The sequence below is a fragment of the Pinus tabuliformis genome, chromosome 8, assembly GCF_031772625.1.
Source record: "Pinus tabuliformis cultivar Carrire ecotype Pingquan chromosome 8, CPIR1, whole genome shotgun sequence".
Classification (NCBI taxonomy): Eukaryota; Viridiplantae; Streptophyta; class Pinopsida; order Pinales; family Pinaceae; genus Pinus; species Pinus tabuliformis.
This window is the reverse complement of record NC_142294.1, coordinates 1,112,016,756-1,112,032,968: the sequence shown is the minus strand read 5'-3', so window position 1 is coordinate 1,112,032,968 and position 16,213 is coordinate 1,112,016,756. Positions and strand designations below refer to the sequence as shown.

General features: G+C 39.0%; 1 protein-coding gene across 1 annotated transcript in view; it reads left to right on the top strand.

The window, feature by feature from the left end:
• LOC149239239 (NAD-dependent malic enzyme, mitochondrial-like) overlaps nt 1–16,213 on the top strand; it is a 458,929-nt gene that overhangs the window by 255,264 nt on the left and 187,452 nt on the right. Inside the window, exons 7-8 of the mRNA XM_089373356.1 lie at nt 14,722–14,825; nt 14,924–15,007. Of these exons, the coding sequence (XP_089229482.1) occupies nt 14,722–14,825; nt 14,924–15,007 (188 nt within the window). The remainder of the gene's footprint in view (nt 1–14,721; nt 14,826–14,923; nt 15,008–16,213) is intronic.

The window sequence follows — 16,213 nt, the reverse complement described above, 5'->3', positions numbered from 1 at the left end:
ATGCTCAACATATTACAAATCAGCAACTAAAAGAAACAAGAACAAACACACCACATGACACCATTATTTTTGGACCAATGTCCCCGGAAAAACCCAATGCGGGAAAACCGGTGCAGCTATCTGAGGGTTTTCTTATTAAGCAATATCATAGTACAATCTGGGTGCCGAAACTGGCCTACCCAACAGAGAATTTCCTTAGCAGCTATACCTCACAGTTTGAGAGAAATCTCTTGGTTGAAACCCGGAAAATCCTTCCGGCAACTCCTTAGCACAAAACTACTCCGCAACCCAGCGTCTACCCAATTTGGACTACGTCAGCCCCTCTCTGTCTCACACTAGCCTTGCGTCAGCCTTTCTTGGCCTGCGTTAGCCCGAGGAGGCCCTGCGTCAGCTTCCTGGGCCTCTGCGTCGGACATGCTGTCCTCTCTGGTGTTCTGTGCAACACTTGGCTGCCTCTGCGTGGCCTTGCGTGAGCCCTTGTTGGCTCTGCGTCACTCTTCTTGGCTGCTGCGCTGCTCTTCCTGCACAATCTCACCCTTCTTTGTTTCTTTGTACTCAATGCCCCTCAATTGCTCTCCTGATCACTGATTCTATCTCTCTTAGCAAACCCCGCTCTTGAGAATAGAATGACTGATCACTCTGGTGTACTCTCCAAGTGACCCTCAAGCCTTCTCGTATACTTTTTCTGTTGACATCTCAACAACTGAGATTAAGTCCCTAATCAACAGCTAAGATTAGATTTGGCTTGATCCATGTCTTTTGGACCATTCTAACACAGATTCATATTAATACACATTAATATTTTATTTACCCTAAGTTTAGACTTAGGGACTCCATTAAAAATATTAATTATTTTAATATCTCCTGATATGTTTAGAATCTGCCCAAACCCTTTCTAGGTATTGGAGATCTCATGTGCCCCAACCTTTCCACCAAATTTCGTGGCTAGATATGCTACCCCAAAACAACAACAAGTAGAAGATGTAACCTGTAGCAAATGCTACGTTTTCTACTCCGCCACAATGCTGGAAAAGGCCCCAAAATGCTTCCATGGACTCCACCTCAAGTTTTAGGTCCAAACTCCCTTCACTTCTCAACTCCCAAGTGTGTCTCCTCCAAGCACTGTGTAGTCCCTGCACTGCTGCTAGTGTCTTCCCCACACAAACTCGTACTCCCACTGCTGGAACAATTGGAAACGGATGGAACTCCCTCCTTTGGGCTAGTAGTCAAAGTCCACCAAAGCAAGGGTTGAGATCTCTGCTCGGAGACACTTGTGTGTTAAACAATACTTGTAGACTTGGCTTCTGCTCAAGCATGCTATTCAAAGACAATATTCTGAATAGATGAATGAATGACCAAAATGAGTGCCTCTTGCTCTATTTATCAAAGAGCCTCCAAGATGCCCATGTGGGCCTAGCTCGACTTCCCCCACCAACTTCTCTCCAATGAGATCGTACTCCACATGTGGGCTGTAATTCTCCACAGGGTGGCCCCCACGCTCTACTAGAGCTGCAATATTTCCCAAAAATAATGTGGGACCTTTAAACCCACATCTCCTAAGTGCAAACATGAAATAAGACAAAATTGGGGAAGATTGATATTTCCCTTAGCAATATTGCTAAGCGGGAATATCACAAAATCCTAACTTGTTAGGGTTGAATGATAAAGTCTAAAAATCCCGAACCTTTGGAATATTGATAATCTTGGCTTTGCTATGTTGAAACCCTAACTCATTAGGGTTTTGTGGAATGTGTAAGCAAGACCCTTGTAATGTCTTAGAAATAATTTCCCTTGGTATGTGTGTGTTTGTCTGATCAAACCCTAGTCTAATCAAGTTTGTTGTATGTCTAACTCTTATTGATCTTTGTGAAGTTGGGTTTGACCAATGTTGCACGAAGCAGGGACATTTTTTGGAAGCGGGGATGCAAAAGTCATTTCCCAAAAATCTAGGAAGCGAAGCATCTCGAAAGCATCTACTATATATATATTTTTATATTTTTTTGCATTTATATTAAAAAAGACATCCAAAATACCAAATTAGTTGTAGAAGACATGAAAACATGCATATTTTTACATAAATCAAGATACATATGGCATCCATTGTACATCAATGATTAATTATTCCAACATCAACCATCTAGAATCTAGATTCCTCTTCTCTTGTCGAGCCTTTGCCTCTACTTCAATTTTTTAGGGATGTTAGTCAACATTGCTAATTTTGATCAAGCAATCTAATCCAACCCTTATAATATGGCAGAGAATGATTAACATGCTTGATCAATGATTTTGACTTGAGTGAAGGGTACATAATTGCTAAGGCCATGACAAAGGAGTTAAACAATCAAAAACACCAACACTGGGGTGCATATAGGTGTCAGGCCAGGGTAACTCCAGAAATTAATGAGCGTAAGAAAGAACTGATAATTTTATTCATTAGCCAACTATTATTTATACATACATAAAACGGATCAGTTCATCTTCTAGATGACTGTCCAGTTCACCCATCCGTTTCGGATTAGGTGTCAACATTCCCCCCCTTAATCTGAAGGGATGTTGGTGAGTCCAAGCATCGTTCTGAATCTTTCAAGCTTTTCTCTTCCAAGCGCTTTGGTGAAGATGTCTGCAATTTGCTCGTTTGTGGAACAATGACGGAGATGGATTGTTTTGGCCTCAACATGATGTCGAATCAGATGATATTTATTATTGATGTGCTTAGTACGATCATGGAACTTTGGGTTCTTGGCCAACTTTATTGCAGATGTGTTATCAATCATGAGTGGAGTTAATTGTATTTGTTTTACCTGCAAATCTTCAAGAATTTTCCTGAGCCACACAATTTCTTTCGTTGCTTCAGCTGCTGCCACATATTCTGCTTCTGTTGTGGAATCTGCTGGTACTGATTGTTTGCGTGATCTCCAGGAGACAACTCCCGATCCAAGACTCATAGCATATCCTGAAGTAGATACCCCAGTTTCTTTGTCTCCATCGAAGTCTGAATCAGAGTATCCAATCAAGTTGAAGTCGTCCACCTGTGTATACTTGATTCCAAGGTCTTGAGTTCCCTTCAAGTACCTTAGAACTCTTTTTGCAGCAGACCAATGTCCCTCACAAGGCTTTTGCATAAACCTGGAGAGGATTCCAACAGCAAATGAAATGTCTGGTCTGGTAGTAGTGAGGTAGATGAGACTTCCTACAAGCTGTCTATACTTTGTTGCATCCTCAAATTCCTTTCCTTCAATAGATGTGAGCTTCAAGTTTTGTTCCATTGGAGTAGAAAGGGGATTGCACTCTGTCATGCCAAATCTGTTTAACAAATCTCCAATGTATTTCTTTTGAGAAAGAAATATGGACTTTGGATGTTGGGTTACTTCAATGCCAAGATAGTAATGAACATAGCCCAAATCAGTCATTTCAAAAAATTTTCCTAATTCTTTCTTTATGGATGCAATATAGCTTTTATTGTTCCTTGTCATTAAAAGATCATCTACATATACCACAAGATATACAACTGTTTTGCCAACTTTCTTGACAAATAAAGTTGCATCATCAAGATCAAAATGATTGAAGTTGAGTTTCAGAAGATGCTCAGTTAGTTTTTCATACCAGGCTCGTGGTGCTTGTTTGAGGCCATACAAGGACTTCAGAAGTTTGCATACTTTGTGTTCATGTCCTTTCACAGCAAATCCTTCAGGCTGGGACATAAAAACATTCTCTTTTAGATCTCCATTCAAGAATGCAGTTTTTACATCCATTTGATGGACTTTCCAACCGTTCTGAGCAGCTAGTGCAAAGAGTGTCCGGATGGTGGCCCATTTTGCTGTGGGAGCAAAAGTTTCCTCATAATCGACCCCTTCCTTCTGTGCAAAACCTTTTGCCACAAGCCTAGCTTTGTGCTTGTCAAGTGAGCCATCAGCTTTGTACTTGTTCTTGTAGACCCACTTGCAGCCAATTGGTTTGGTTCCAAATGGAGGATCAACCAGCTTCCAAGTGCCATTCTTTATGAGGGCATCATACTCCTTCTGCATCGCTTCTTTCCATTCATCATGAGAAGCAGCTTCTTTGAAGGAAGTTGGTTCAAAATCTATAGACAAATTCAATTCACAATCATAAGTAACATCCATATCAACAGGTGAATTAGAGTTATCTACATCACCTCCATCTTGTCGGTTTGTATTTCTGGTTCCTGTTTTTCCAATTTCATCAGGATGAACACTTTCAAGTGTCTTTGTCAGCCACTTTGGGGGACCTTTCTGAGATGGTCCAGGCTGCTCTGTTGATTGAGTTGGGTCTGAATCAAGATTGAGTCTCCCAATTCTATCAATTGCATCACTTAAAGCATCATCCGTTGTTGGAGTGTCATGCAGGGGAGATTGTTCTTCAGAAGAAGATTCCACATGTTGATCTAGTATAGGAATCCCCCCTTCAAGATGTGAAATCTGATTATCAAACTCTTGAAATGATTTCGGTTTTGTGAATTTATCTCTAGATAAAACAAACTTTTTATTTACTTCATCACAGAGGCGGTATGCTTTAGATGTGTTTGAATACCCCAGGAAGATACACTTACGACTTCTAGCACCAAGTTTGTTTCTATGTACCTTTGGTATTAAAGCATAACAGGTGGAACCAAAAATCCTGAGATGTTTTACCGAAGGAACATGTCCATACCACAATTCATAAGGAGTCTTGTTTCTTATAGCACTAGATGGACATCTATTCTTTATATATGCAGCACATAGAACAGCATCAGCCCAAAACATTGTCTTTACATTTTTGAAGAAAAGCATGGATCGTACCATATTCAAAATTGTTCTGTTCATTCTTTCAGCTACACCATTCTGTTAAGGATTATAAGGCACAGTTGTTTGATGTTTAATCCCATGTTGGCGAAGATAGTGTTCAAATTCATTTGATGTATATTCTTTTCCATTATTAGTGCGAATAGACCCAATATGAGATTGTGCATCATTTTCAATCCACTTATGAAAATTCTTGAATGTTTGAAAAGCATCAGATTTGTTCTTCAATAAGTAAACCCAACACATTCTGGTGTAATCATCAATAAATGTCATGATATATTTATTTCCATTTGCAGAAGGAACAGGCATTGGACCACATAAATCTGAATGAATAAGTTCAAGCTTCCTATGTGCTCTTGAATGTGAATCATGAAAAGACTGTTTGCTATGCTTTCCTAGAATGCAAGCATCACATTGTTTATGTTTTCTAGGAATTGTAGGCAAACCAGCAACACCATTTTTCTTCAACAAGCGGAGACTATCATAGTTTAACTGTCCAAATCTAGCATGCCATAATAAACTTGATGGAAGTGCACCTTCTTCATGATGAGAAATATATGAGAAATGTTGTGCATGAGCAGAGGTTCCTTGCAGTTTAAGAAGTCTTTCTTCTTCTATACCCCTCATGACAAGTGAGTGGTCAGATGCCTTTCTTACCTCAAGCTTGCCATCAAACATGTGAATGGAGTGACCTTGCTGGCGGATGTGGACCAGGGACAGCAAGTTTCTCTTGAGCTGTGGGAGATATAGAACATGATCCAGAAGAAAGTCTGGAAGACCAGGCAGTTTAAGCCTGATTGTGCCAAGCCCTGATGGCTTGATTTTTGACTGATCTGCAAAGTATACTGCTCCATCAACATTGTCAGTGAAATCTTCAAAGAAATCTTTCCTATGAGTCATATGACAGGTTGCTCCTGAATCAAGCAACCAGTGATTTTTCGAAGAAGCAAGTGAAGCATTAAACAAATCTTCATTTACTCCAATGTTACATTGTGCTTCAATATAGTGAGCGGATTCAGGTGCTTTACCTTTGTCTGTGTCATCAGTTTTACCTTTCTGCTGATTTCTTCTCTGCTCAACTTTGTCCCATGGTAGCTTGCATGTAGAAGCATCATGTGATCCATTTCGTTTGCAGCGAATGCAATGCAGATCTGCCTTTTCTGCTTGAGGATGTCTGCCCCCCCTGCCTCTGAAGTATCTTCCTCTTCCTCTTCGTCCACCTCTTCCTCTTGTAGAATCTTGAGCAGGATGCTTTTCTTTATGAGCAAGGCAAACAGTCTCTTCAGAAGATTCAGGGACTGTTTTCTTTCCAAAGGCTTTCTCTCTTTCAGCAAACTTTTTCACAAGAGTGTCAAAGGTTATATCTTTAAGATTTCCATTTGCTTGTAAAGACTCAAGATAATTAGAGTAGGTAGGATAGAGTGCTTTGAGAAAGGCAATAAGAGAGATATCCAACTCAACCTTAGTGGATTTAATATCATGCATTATAGACTTTATTTCAGATGCAAGAGCAAGAGGATCATTATTTTTCAGTTCAAGAGTGAAGAGTTTAATCATAAGCTGAACAACTTCAAGTGCAGAATGTGTATCATAGAGTTCTTTCAGCTTTTGTAAAGCTTCAAAGGCAGTGGAATAGGATGAAATATGACGACTTACTTCCTCATTTACAGATGCTGCGATCAATGCATAGGCTTTGCTGTTCTTGTTTTCCCAAATGACAAGTTCTTTATCTGATGTAGGCTGCACAGGGTCTTTGTCTTCTTCTCCGACACACACTCCTTTCCACAGCTCATTGTAGATGAGGGTGTGATTTACCATTCGAGACCATTCTGAATAGTTCTCCTTGCCAGTGAGAACTATTCCTACCATAGAAATGATTGAATGCATTCTGTAAAAAAAAATATCTCTGCCAAAAAACTTCTGTTGAGAAAAAAAAAATCCTTATATCATAGCCTTATGCATTTTATTTCATCAGCATATCATCAGCATTTCTTATATCACCATTTCTTTATATCACTGCCACAATATTATGTTTTGAAAAAAAAAAGAGGGCGCTCAAGGTATCTCTTCAACATATATCACTGCTACAATATTATGTTTTGAAAAAAAAAAGAGAGGGCGCTCAAGATATCTCTTCAACATATATCAAATGACTTGTTCCGCTGCTGGATGACAGCTTGCACATTACAAACGTGTTATTCAAAGAAACAAGCCTCAAAACACCGTCAGGCACCACACCACAGCCTCGACTTCGTTTGCTTTCCACTGTTTGGCAATGTTTTCTGAAAGCGGATCATTCAACAACGCTTGGATTGGGAGCACTCAACAACGCTTGGATGCTCAAGCAGCTCATAATATGCGCAGGCATTTAATATGTTTTCTGAATGCGGATCATTCAACAACGCTTGGATTGGGAGCACTCAACAACGCTTGGATGCTCAAGCAGCTCTGTCCTGAGGCATATAATATGCGCAGGCTTATTATCGGGTCCTCTGCTATCCCTAAAGCCGAAAATGGGATTTAATATATATAGCTAAATACCAAATATTCTCAGCTCGGCAGCATTTACTGAAAGTACCATACTCTGTAAAGCAGCGGCGGCATAACAGACACATCACCCAATGTTATACAAACACATCCCGACTCCCACAGACCAGAATGTGGAAAATTATTGAATTCTCCAGTCAAACTGAGGCATAGATAGTGCGAAATATGGCAGAGGGTAACGGCACGATGCACGATTTCAGAAAACGATTTTGACAGAAACGAAATTTATCAAATCTTGGAAGCCAGAAATGGACTGGAGTTCATCTTTGGACATATATGATGAATATGAGAAGCTCGTTATACGAACGAATACTCCCAGGATTGTGATTGATAACGCTGTGTGTAAAATGCAAGAATTCATTCAAAGTGGCAGAGAAAAACGATCTTACAGTACATTCAAGATCATCACAAGCGCTTCACGCCCGGAGAGAAAAAAAAACTAATGAAGCACAAACAAAGTCTCAGCATTCATGCAAAGGAGCACCCGTTAGTATGAACGACCGTTCAGAGTCCACCTTCATTGCCCTGCGGCTATGCAGAAGGAGAACGCTCAGGGAAATTAAAACGGATGCGCAGATAATGTCAGGACATAGGCACAGAGAATGTCAGGACAGAGGCACGGATGCGCAGTGAATGTCCAGGCAGGAGTTACAGCTATTTTAGGGACTGGGACCTGAGCTCTGATACCATGTCAGGCCAGGGTAACTCCAGAAATTAATGAGCGCAAGAAAGAACTGATAATTTTATTCATTAGCCAACTATTATTTATACATACATAAAACGGATCAGTTCATCTTCTAGATGACTGTCCAGTTCACCCATCCGTTTCGGATTAGGTGTCAACAATAGGACTTGGTGCTCTTGATTAAATGCCAATCACATGCCCTCATACATGATATAATCCAATGAAATGCCACAATCACATTGATCCTGAAAACTGTTAAGTCTGCTCAATTTTGAATGGGATATGAAATTCTATTTTCTCTATATGAAGTCTGATGAGGTTGGAACCACTCTCAAACATCCTGAGTCATTTCATGGTAATGTTAAAAATTTAAGTAAAAGGATGGAAATGAAAGTCTCCTTTATCTTTCATTTCCATCCTTTTATTTTAAGAATTTAACATTACCATTAGGGAGCATCTAGGAAGTGTTTAGAGAGCATCAAGGGGCACCTTGGTAGTATTCAGAAAGTGTAGTTCCTCACATAACAGTTCAAAATTTCCCAAAAAAAACAAAAAAAGCCTTGCGGAATCATGTGAACCATCCACCTTCTCTCGGATTTGCCTGCGATCTGCGGATGAAGCAGTAGGAACCGCAGATCGGGCCCCCGTAGATCCAATTTTACAGGAATCGCCAAAAAAGGCAAAACCGCAGATCCGATTTTTGGATCTACTGTTCCGACAAAGGATTGGTGGCGGATCCGTACGAGACGCGGTTCTGCCTCTAGATCCTTGGGGGGACGATTCCTGCAACTATGGGTTTGACTAACACATGATATGAAATGCCTATGCATGATGAGGAAGTCTTAGATGTATGAGTTGACTTATTTGTCGATAGTTATGAATCCTAGGGTTTGGAACTAAGTCCTAGTCAAAGTTTGTCTTTCTAGGATGATAATATTTGTGAAATTCTAGGGTTTTGGAGTTGAACCTTAGTAGAAGTAAAAATCTCTGATGTATGATAATGATATGATGATTTGAGATTTGTGTAAGGTTGTTGAAATTTGAGTTTTGGTTCGGATTGATGTTTGATTGAAAATCTAGGGTTTGCAACTAACCCTAGTGGAAGCTGATCATGATAATGACTAAGTTGTGATTGGTATGAAATCTGGGTTTGTATGAATCCCTAGTGGAAAGTCTAACATATGAATTTTGAAAGTTGTTAGATGCCTTGCAAATCTATATCTGTTTGAATTGTTTATAGGGTTTTCTATATGTTGTAACAGGGTATGTCATACCTTTGAAAGAAACATTGAAACCCTAGATGTAATGAAAGTTGTTATGAAGTAGTCTAGGGTTTATGACAAAGTCCCTAGAAAGATGTTGAAGAATATGTGTTTCTTGTTTAAGTTTGGGTATCTGATATATGTAAGGTTGAAATGCTTTCGTAATTTTGATATGGCTAACTTCATGCTTCTATAGTTTTGGTTGTACTTGCTATCTAAGTTGTGCAGGTACACAATCTTCAATATGGTGAAGATGTTCGTTGATGTGATAAGCATGATGAGGATGATGATAACTCTGATGAAATGGTTGGAAGCCACGAAAGATTCTCCGATGATGAAAAGAAGAAGAGATCTCCCTAGATTAAGAGGGAGTCTGGATAAAGAGATGCTCCCTGGTTGAGAGGGAGGGCATAGCTTGGTTTTGATTGAAGAATGAATTTTGGAGGATATGTTGCTGCATGGGAAGTAGGAAAGGAAAGTGTATGATTGAGGAATCTTCTGTCAGAGATTCGGTTGATAGTCCTACTATGAAAAGTTGAGAAGCAACATCAAGTTGTCTGGAAGACCCCGAAGGTTTGTATTTGATTATGTACATATGAAAGTATATTATTGATTGGGGTTGTGTTTGTACAGTTGAATCTCTCGAAGGTGTTGTTAGCATGCTAGTTACCAAATAGTTTGATTGGGAGAAATTGGTTATCCTTGATCTGTTGGATCTAGGAGTGTCGAGGCTTTGTGAGTGAAGTATTGCTTGGGAGGACATCTGGCCGACACTTTGTGTTGATGTCTAGATCCCGGAGTTGGAAAAGGTGTTGTTGACTATAGAGCTATGCTTTTGGGTACACACCTGGATCTTTGGGTTGGTGGTTAGTAAGTAAGCCTGATGGTATCTAGAGACGCTGAAAGCTTGAGTCCATCTTATTCCCACTTGGATAGATTGCTCTGGTCAGGAATCTCGTCCGTGGCATTGCGGTGCCTAAATTTTTGAGAGACCAATGGATAGATTGCCCCGGTCAAGAATCTAGTCCATGGTATTGCAGTGCCTAAAGTTCTTCATGGTTCATATAGTTGACATCTTCCTTGTACTTGTATATGATGAATACCTACCTAGTTAAGAGGGAGTGTTGGAAAATGTAACTAGGTTCCATCTTCATTAAATGTATTTGAGTCATCTTGTAATGTACTTGTCAAAAGAATAAAGAAAAGAATTTATTATTATTTTTATTGTGACTTGTTAAAGCACGGGTTTCATGCTTGGATCACCATGTTTTAGGTCAAAGTCCCCATTGAGGACTTCTAGGATTTATTCTGAGTCAATAAAGTCATTGTACTTTTAAAGAGACCCTTCTTGGGCTTTTGAATCATGTAAAAAGGTTAAGTATTGAGTCAAATATAATTTATGTATCCTCTGCATCAAGTCGGCCTAGAAGAGATCAAGTCAGCCTAAGGATATCAATTCGACTTCCCTTGGCCTATAAATAGAAGCATGTCGAATTCATTTGGTGAATCTCATCTCAAGCAAGCTTGATATCTCTAAGGAAGCTGAAGAAGTGCGAAGTGTGTCTAAGGAAGCCAAAGGAAGTGCGAGTTGGGTGGAGTCTAAGGAGAAGAAGAAAAACGAAATGTTGGTGCATCTCTCTTTGTTTCGTGTCCTAGTTTGGGAGATCGAAGTCATCCAAGTTTTGCTGATGCCGGAAGCTGCCTGATGCTGAACGTTGCTACATAGTCGAATTTGCTGGAAGAGAGGTCAAAGATCTGGGAGGCTAACTTGGTGTGGAGGGAAGGTTTGGTCTTTGTCTAGGGTGAAGAGTCTCAAGGAATAGTATTGAAAGGAAGAAAATTTTTGACCCCTCGAGGGGTGTTTTGCCTTGGCATGGTGCTTATCTCTGGTGTCCATTGTTTTATGTGCTTTTTCTTTGGTAATTGCTTGATGAACTAAAAGAAAGAAGATATAAAGAAAACCTAATAAGAAGTCAAGAACATCACAAGTAATTATCAAGAATAAGAAAATCTTTCTGATTTTCTAACAGAGGGAGTGTTAGTTTTTGTAGCGTCAAATAGGTGTGTTCTATTCTCCATTTGTGTCAGAGAGGCTAAGAACATGAGATCTTCAAAATGTAGAAAAGGTTGCGTGAGATAAGCTTGCAAAACACCTTAATTAAATTAATTAACCATCATTTAAATTTTTCCTAAGTTGAACTTAGGAACACTGGTTAATTAATAGGAATTAATTAAGGAAAGGTGAGAAAGCTCTAGAAACTTACACATATTGAGTTTGAGTTGATGTTAGCTGTTAATAACGATTTAATCATGGTCGTTGGTGATCCAACGAGAGATTATAAGAGTGGGTTGATGGGGATGGAGATGATACAGTTGTGAGACATAGGGAGAGCGAGTTCCTTGGCAGATCGAGCTATCTAGTTGTAGAGATCGAGCAAGGAAGAAGTGTTCAAGCCAGAAGGAGAGCAGAAGCAAGTGGGAGCAGCAACAGAGAAATTTAAGAGGAATTTTCTAGTGATTTCTAGTTCCATAGAGCCAACAGAGAGGAGGCCGAAATGTTTTGCAGAGAAGCTGTCCAGGTGGTGCGAGTTAGCCAGATTAGCAGTGCGAGTAACCGGGAAGAGTTTAGATCAGCTCCTGGAGGCCGGAAAGTCATTCGAGAAGGCAGAGCGAAATTTTCCAACATTAGGAGATGGATAGACGACCAATTTGAAGTAGTTCTAGGAGGCCGTATGAACCGTGCAGGCCAGGAGTGCGAGCAACCAGTCTGGCAGTGTGAGTAGGCCAGAGGGAGGCTCAATGATTTTGCAAAAGGGAGAAATTTTTCTCCAAATTATTTTGTTGAGATTACTGTTGGAGGATAGCTAGATTGGCATCCAAATTATTGTACTTAGATTTTGCTGCTACATAATAATAAACTAAACCCTCATCTGCGGCACCGGTTTTCCCTTTGGTGTTTTCCTTGGGACTTTTGTCCAAAATATTGGTGTCATTTTTATTGTGTGTGCATTTATTTTTCTCAAGTCCAATTTATTTTCTCCAGCGTAATTTTATTGTCAAGGATTGCAGTGTGATTTATTCTTTATTTTCCATAACAAATAAACTGCATAATTAATCAGTTAGAAGAATAAATTCTAGTTGCCGCAATTTGAAGAATTTTCATAGTTTTGACAAAGGGTCACATCCATTCAACTGGTGGGGCTGACCTAACTTTTGGAGCCTACATGAGCTTCAAAAAATAATAATTTTATTTCTTTTAATTTGGCCACCTTGAATATCGACCACAGTTACCAAAAATCAACACATTAGATGGTAATTCTAGAGGGCCAAGTTCATTGTATGGGGTTCGAATTTCTCATTGCATGACATCTGAGTATTGCCATAAACATCTTGCACCAGATTTAAAAAGCTAGATTTTGTGGAGGCTGTATTCATTCTTAGAGGTTTATCAGGTATTTTAAGAAGGCCGAGTTGGTCCAGCCTGTTTCTAAGTGGAATTCCAGGTTTTGCCATTGTTCTTGCATTGTAATATCCAATGTTGCGCCAAGACTCAGGTGCGGGGAGACGCACAAGGGGGACGTGTGGGAGTACCCTCAAATTTTAGGGAAATTTTGGGGGTGCGGGGAGACGTCGAAGTATATATATATATATATATATAATTCAAGTTCATATCATTGTTCACTGTTAAATAATGAAAGCATAAAAATATTAAATAGACAATTGAATCATTGATCCATCCTCATAATTCATTTTGATACATACATCATGAATCATATGACATACTCAAGTCTCATTATTGAATTATTCATACATACCATGAGATTCGATTAAAAAAATAAAAAATCAATAATGAAATATTCAAATACATTGATTTGATTTTTTATTTTTTATTTTTTAATTTTTAATTTGGGTCTTATTAGACAAATTTAAAGGGGGACACCTAGAAGCACCCTTTTTGAAGGGGACGCCCAGACGCACCCTTTTTGGGGAGTCTAGACTTCCACACTGAAGGGGGACGCCCAGACGCATCCTTTTTAGGGAGTCTTGACTTCCACATTGAAGGGGGACGCCCAGACGCACCCTTTTTGGGGAGTCTAGACTCCCACACTGGGGAAACGCACCCCCTTGCGTCTCCCTGAGACTCCCCAGGGGAAACACACCCCCAAGAGACTCCCCATCCCGGGTGCGTGCACCTGACCTTGGGGGACGCGTCCCTGTGGAACACTAGTAATATCTCTCATCAGATAATGAAATTATGATTTGCTCTTAATTTATACTTGCTGGAGGTGTTTATACGTTGTTTGCAAAGTGCTTGACGAAATATCTGTGCACTAAGTGTTTGAAGAAATTTATCAAAGATTTTTTTTATAATAATTGTCGAGTTGTATTTGCAATTCCTAGCTTTGGTGCATTACAGGCTGTCCCTTCTGATCCAAATACCATCTCCAAGTGTTCACTTGCATTTGTAGATCATGTAAACATTTTATAATTTTTGCAAAGAGGTCATGCAATATGCATATGAAAATGTGATGAATCATATTTCCAATTTGAACACTCTCATCTTCTTTTGAGCAGATCAATTTACAGTCTGTGGCTATATAACTAAGAATGAAAGCGGTAGTTGACATTCTTATTTCACTACCATGCTACTATTAGTTTCTCTAGGCTGCTTCTTAGTGCTTCTTTTATGATACCTATGGAGCAGGATAAAAGTTCATTGAAGGTCTTGTACCATACATAATGTCTATAACATACTTGACAATTGGCAATAATCTACTTTATAGAGCTTGGAATGGAACTTGCTCCGCCACATGCCCTTTTTATTTTTAACTCATCTTTTGGTTTTTCTTACAAATAGCTTGGCAAAAATCACATTTTTCATTATTTTTCTGTAGTTTGCTTGGTCTTTCTTGTTGTTTCTTTAATATTATAGTGATTGCACTTATATTCCATTCTCATGGGTATCCAGAATACATATATAATATTTCATTTGAGGGTAACTTTCTCTTCAAAGACGGGTGTTGTAAACATATGAACCGTAAGGCAGTCATATAAAAAAGATAGACATAAGATAGACATTCTAAAGTTTAAACATTGAAACAATGTAGCTAGCTCAAGAAAGATATAGGGAACAGAACTATTTTCTGTGATACAAGTCCTATCTGATAGAAAATAAAGTATAGGTTTGGAGTGGGAAAAACATCTTATGAAAAGAAAACTAATGCAAACGCGGTTGTTAAGAAACAGTTTATTTTGAGGTGTTTCAACTACAAGTGAAGTTCTTTTTTTCCTAGTTATTTTTGATATAAATTTTCAAGTTAGCATAATGGATCCATGCTGGAATTGCCATTTTATCTTTTACATATATGTTTATGGTAAAAACCAAGAATACTGATCCCGGGAAATCCTATGTTTCATTGGAATGAAGATCTAGGATTGCCAATACATAGACTTGATGGGGAAGAGTATGTTTCAGTTATCGATGAATTCATGGAAGCAGTTTTTACAAGGTGGCCACATGTCATAGTCCAGGTAAGTTCTTAATGTGTAGTTTAATTTTTTTATAGAGAAGCTACTTTAAAGTAAGATGGAATAGAAAAATTGCTGAAATCATTTCCATTTTTTTGTAGTTTGAGGACTTCCAGAGCAAATGGGCATTCAAATTGCTACAGCGTTATCGAAATCATTATAGAATGTTTAATGATGATGTTCAGGTATGATATTTGTTCATCTCATGTCTACTATTGGTTATTTTATTTCTTTTGACACGGGTGGATGTATGTGTGAGTTGAATTTGATGAGTCGTAGTGATCTAAGATTGCATACTAACACTGGAAGGATTCTGAACAACATTAAATGTTCTAACTTCTGATACATGGCAGATTAATCTAGTTGCACTTTCAAGCTTCTATGGTTTCACATCGTATTTTTGTAAAATAATAGTTGGGATTTTTTTTCAATTGTTATACATGGCATATTGCCTGCACTCATTTTCTCTTAGTTATTATAGTTATGCTCATATATGGCATGTTACGCACAACCAGTGGGTGACCCCATATAGGGTTGCGGGGGAGCGGCCCCCCCTCATGCACCGCTCCCAATCTGCGCTCCGAGCAGGAGCGGCCCCCCCTCACGCCCTGTGCCCAATCCGCGCTCTGAGCGGGAGCGGCTCGGGAGCATGCTCCCGAAAATTCTCCCGAGGAGGGAGCGTTTTCGGGAGTGCGCTCCCTGGGTTTTGGGGAGCATTTTGTTTTTTTTTTTGCAGTAATATTCCAAATGCAATTTTTTTCAAATAAACAAATAAGTTTTGAGTGGGGCAGCCTGATGATCAAGCCTGTGGCCCTAGTATTGATATGCGATTCATGGTAATGTTAAATTCTTAAAGTAAAAGGAATCCTTTTACTTAAATTTTTAACATTACCATGAAATCACTCAGGATGTTTGAGAGTGGTTCCGACCTCATTGGATTTCATATGGAAAAAGTAGAATTTTAGGTTTCATTTAAAATCCAGCAGACTTATCAGTTTTTTAGGATTTCAGGATTAGGGGGATTGCAATGTTTCCATTGGATTTTGTCATGTATTCGGGTATGAAACTTGTATTTAATTAAGAGCACCAATCCCTCTATGTACCTTGATGTTAGTGATATTGGTTGTTGAACTCCTCTATCATGACCCTACTAAAAATGTATGCATCACTCGAACAAAATCTTGAATTGACATGCTTAGAGGGTGATATTAATGACAAAGATCGCAATACAGATCCAAAGTTAATGACAAAGATACCTCTGGATAATAATGCTTAGAGGGTGATATTAATGAGAAAGATCTTGATTTTCCAACAAGACTAAAAAATTAAACATTTCTTGTGGCAGCAAGAGACCCAAGCATTAGCAAGAGATAATAGATTTACTTGTCTTT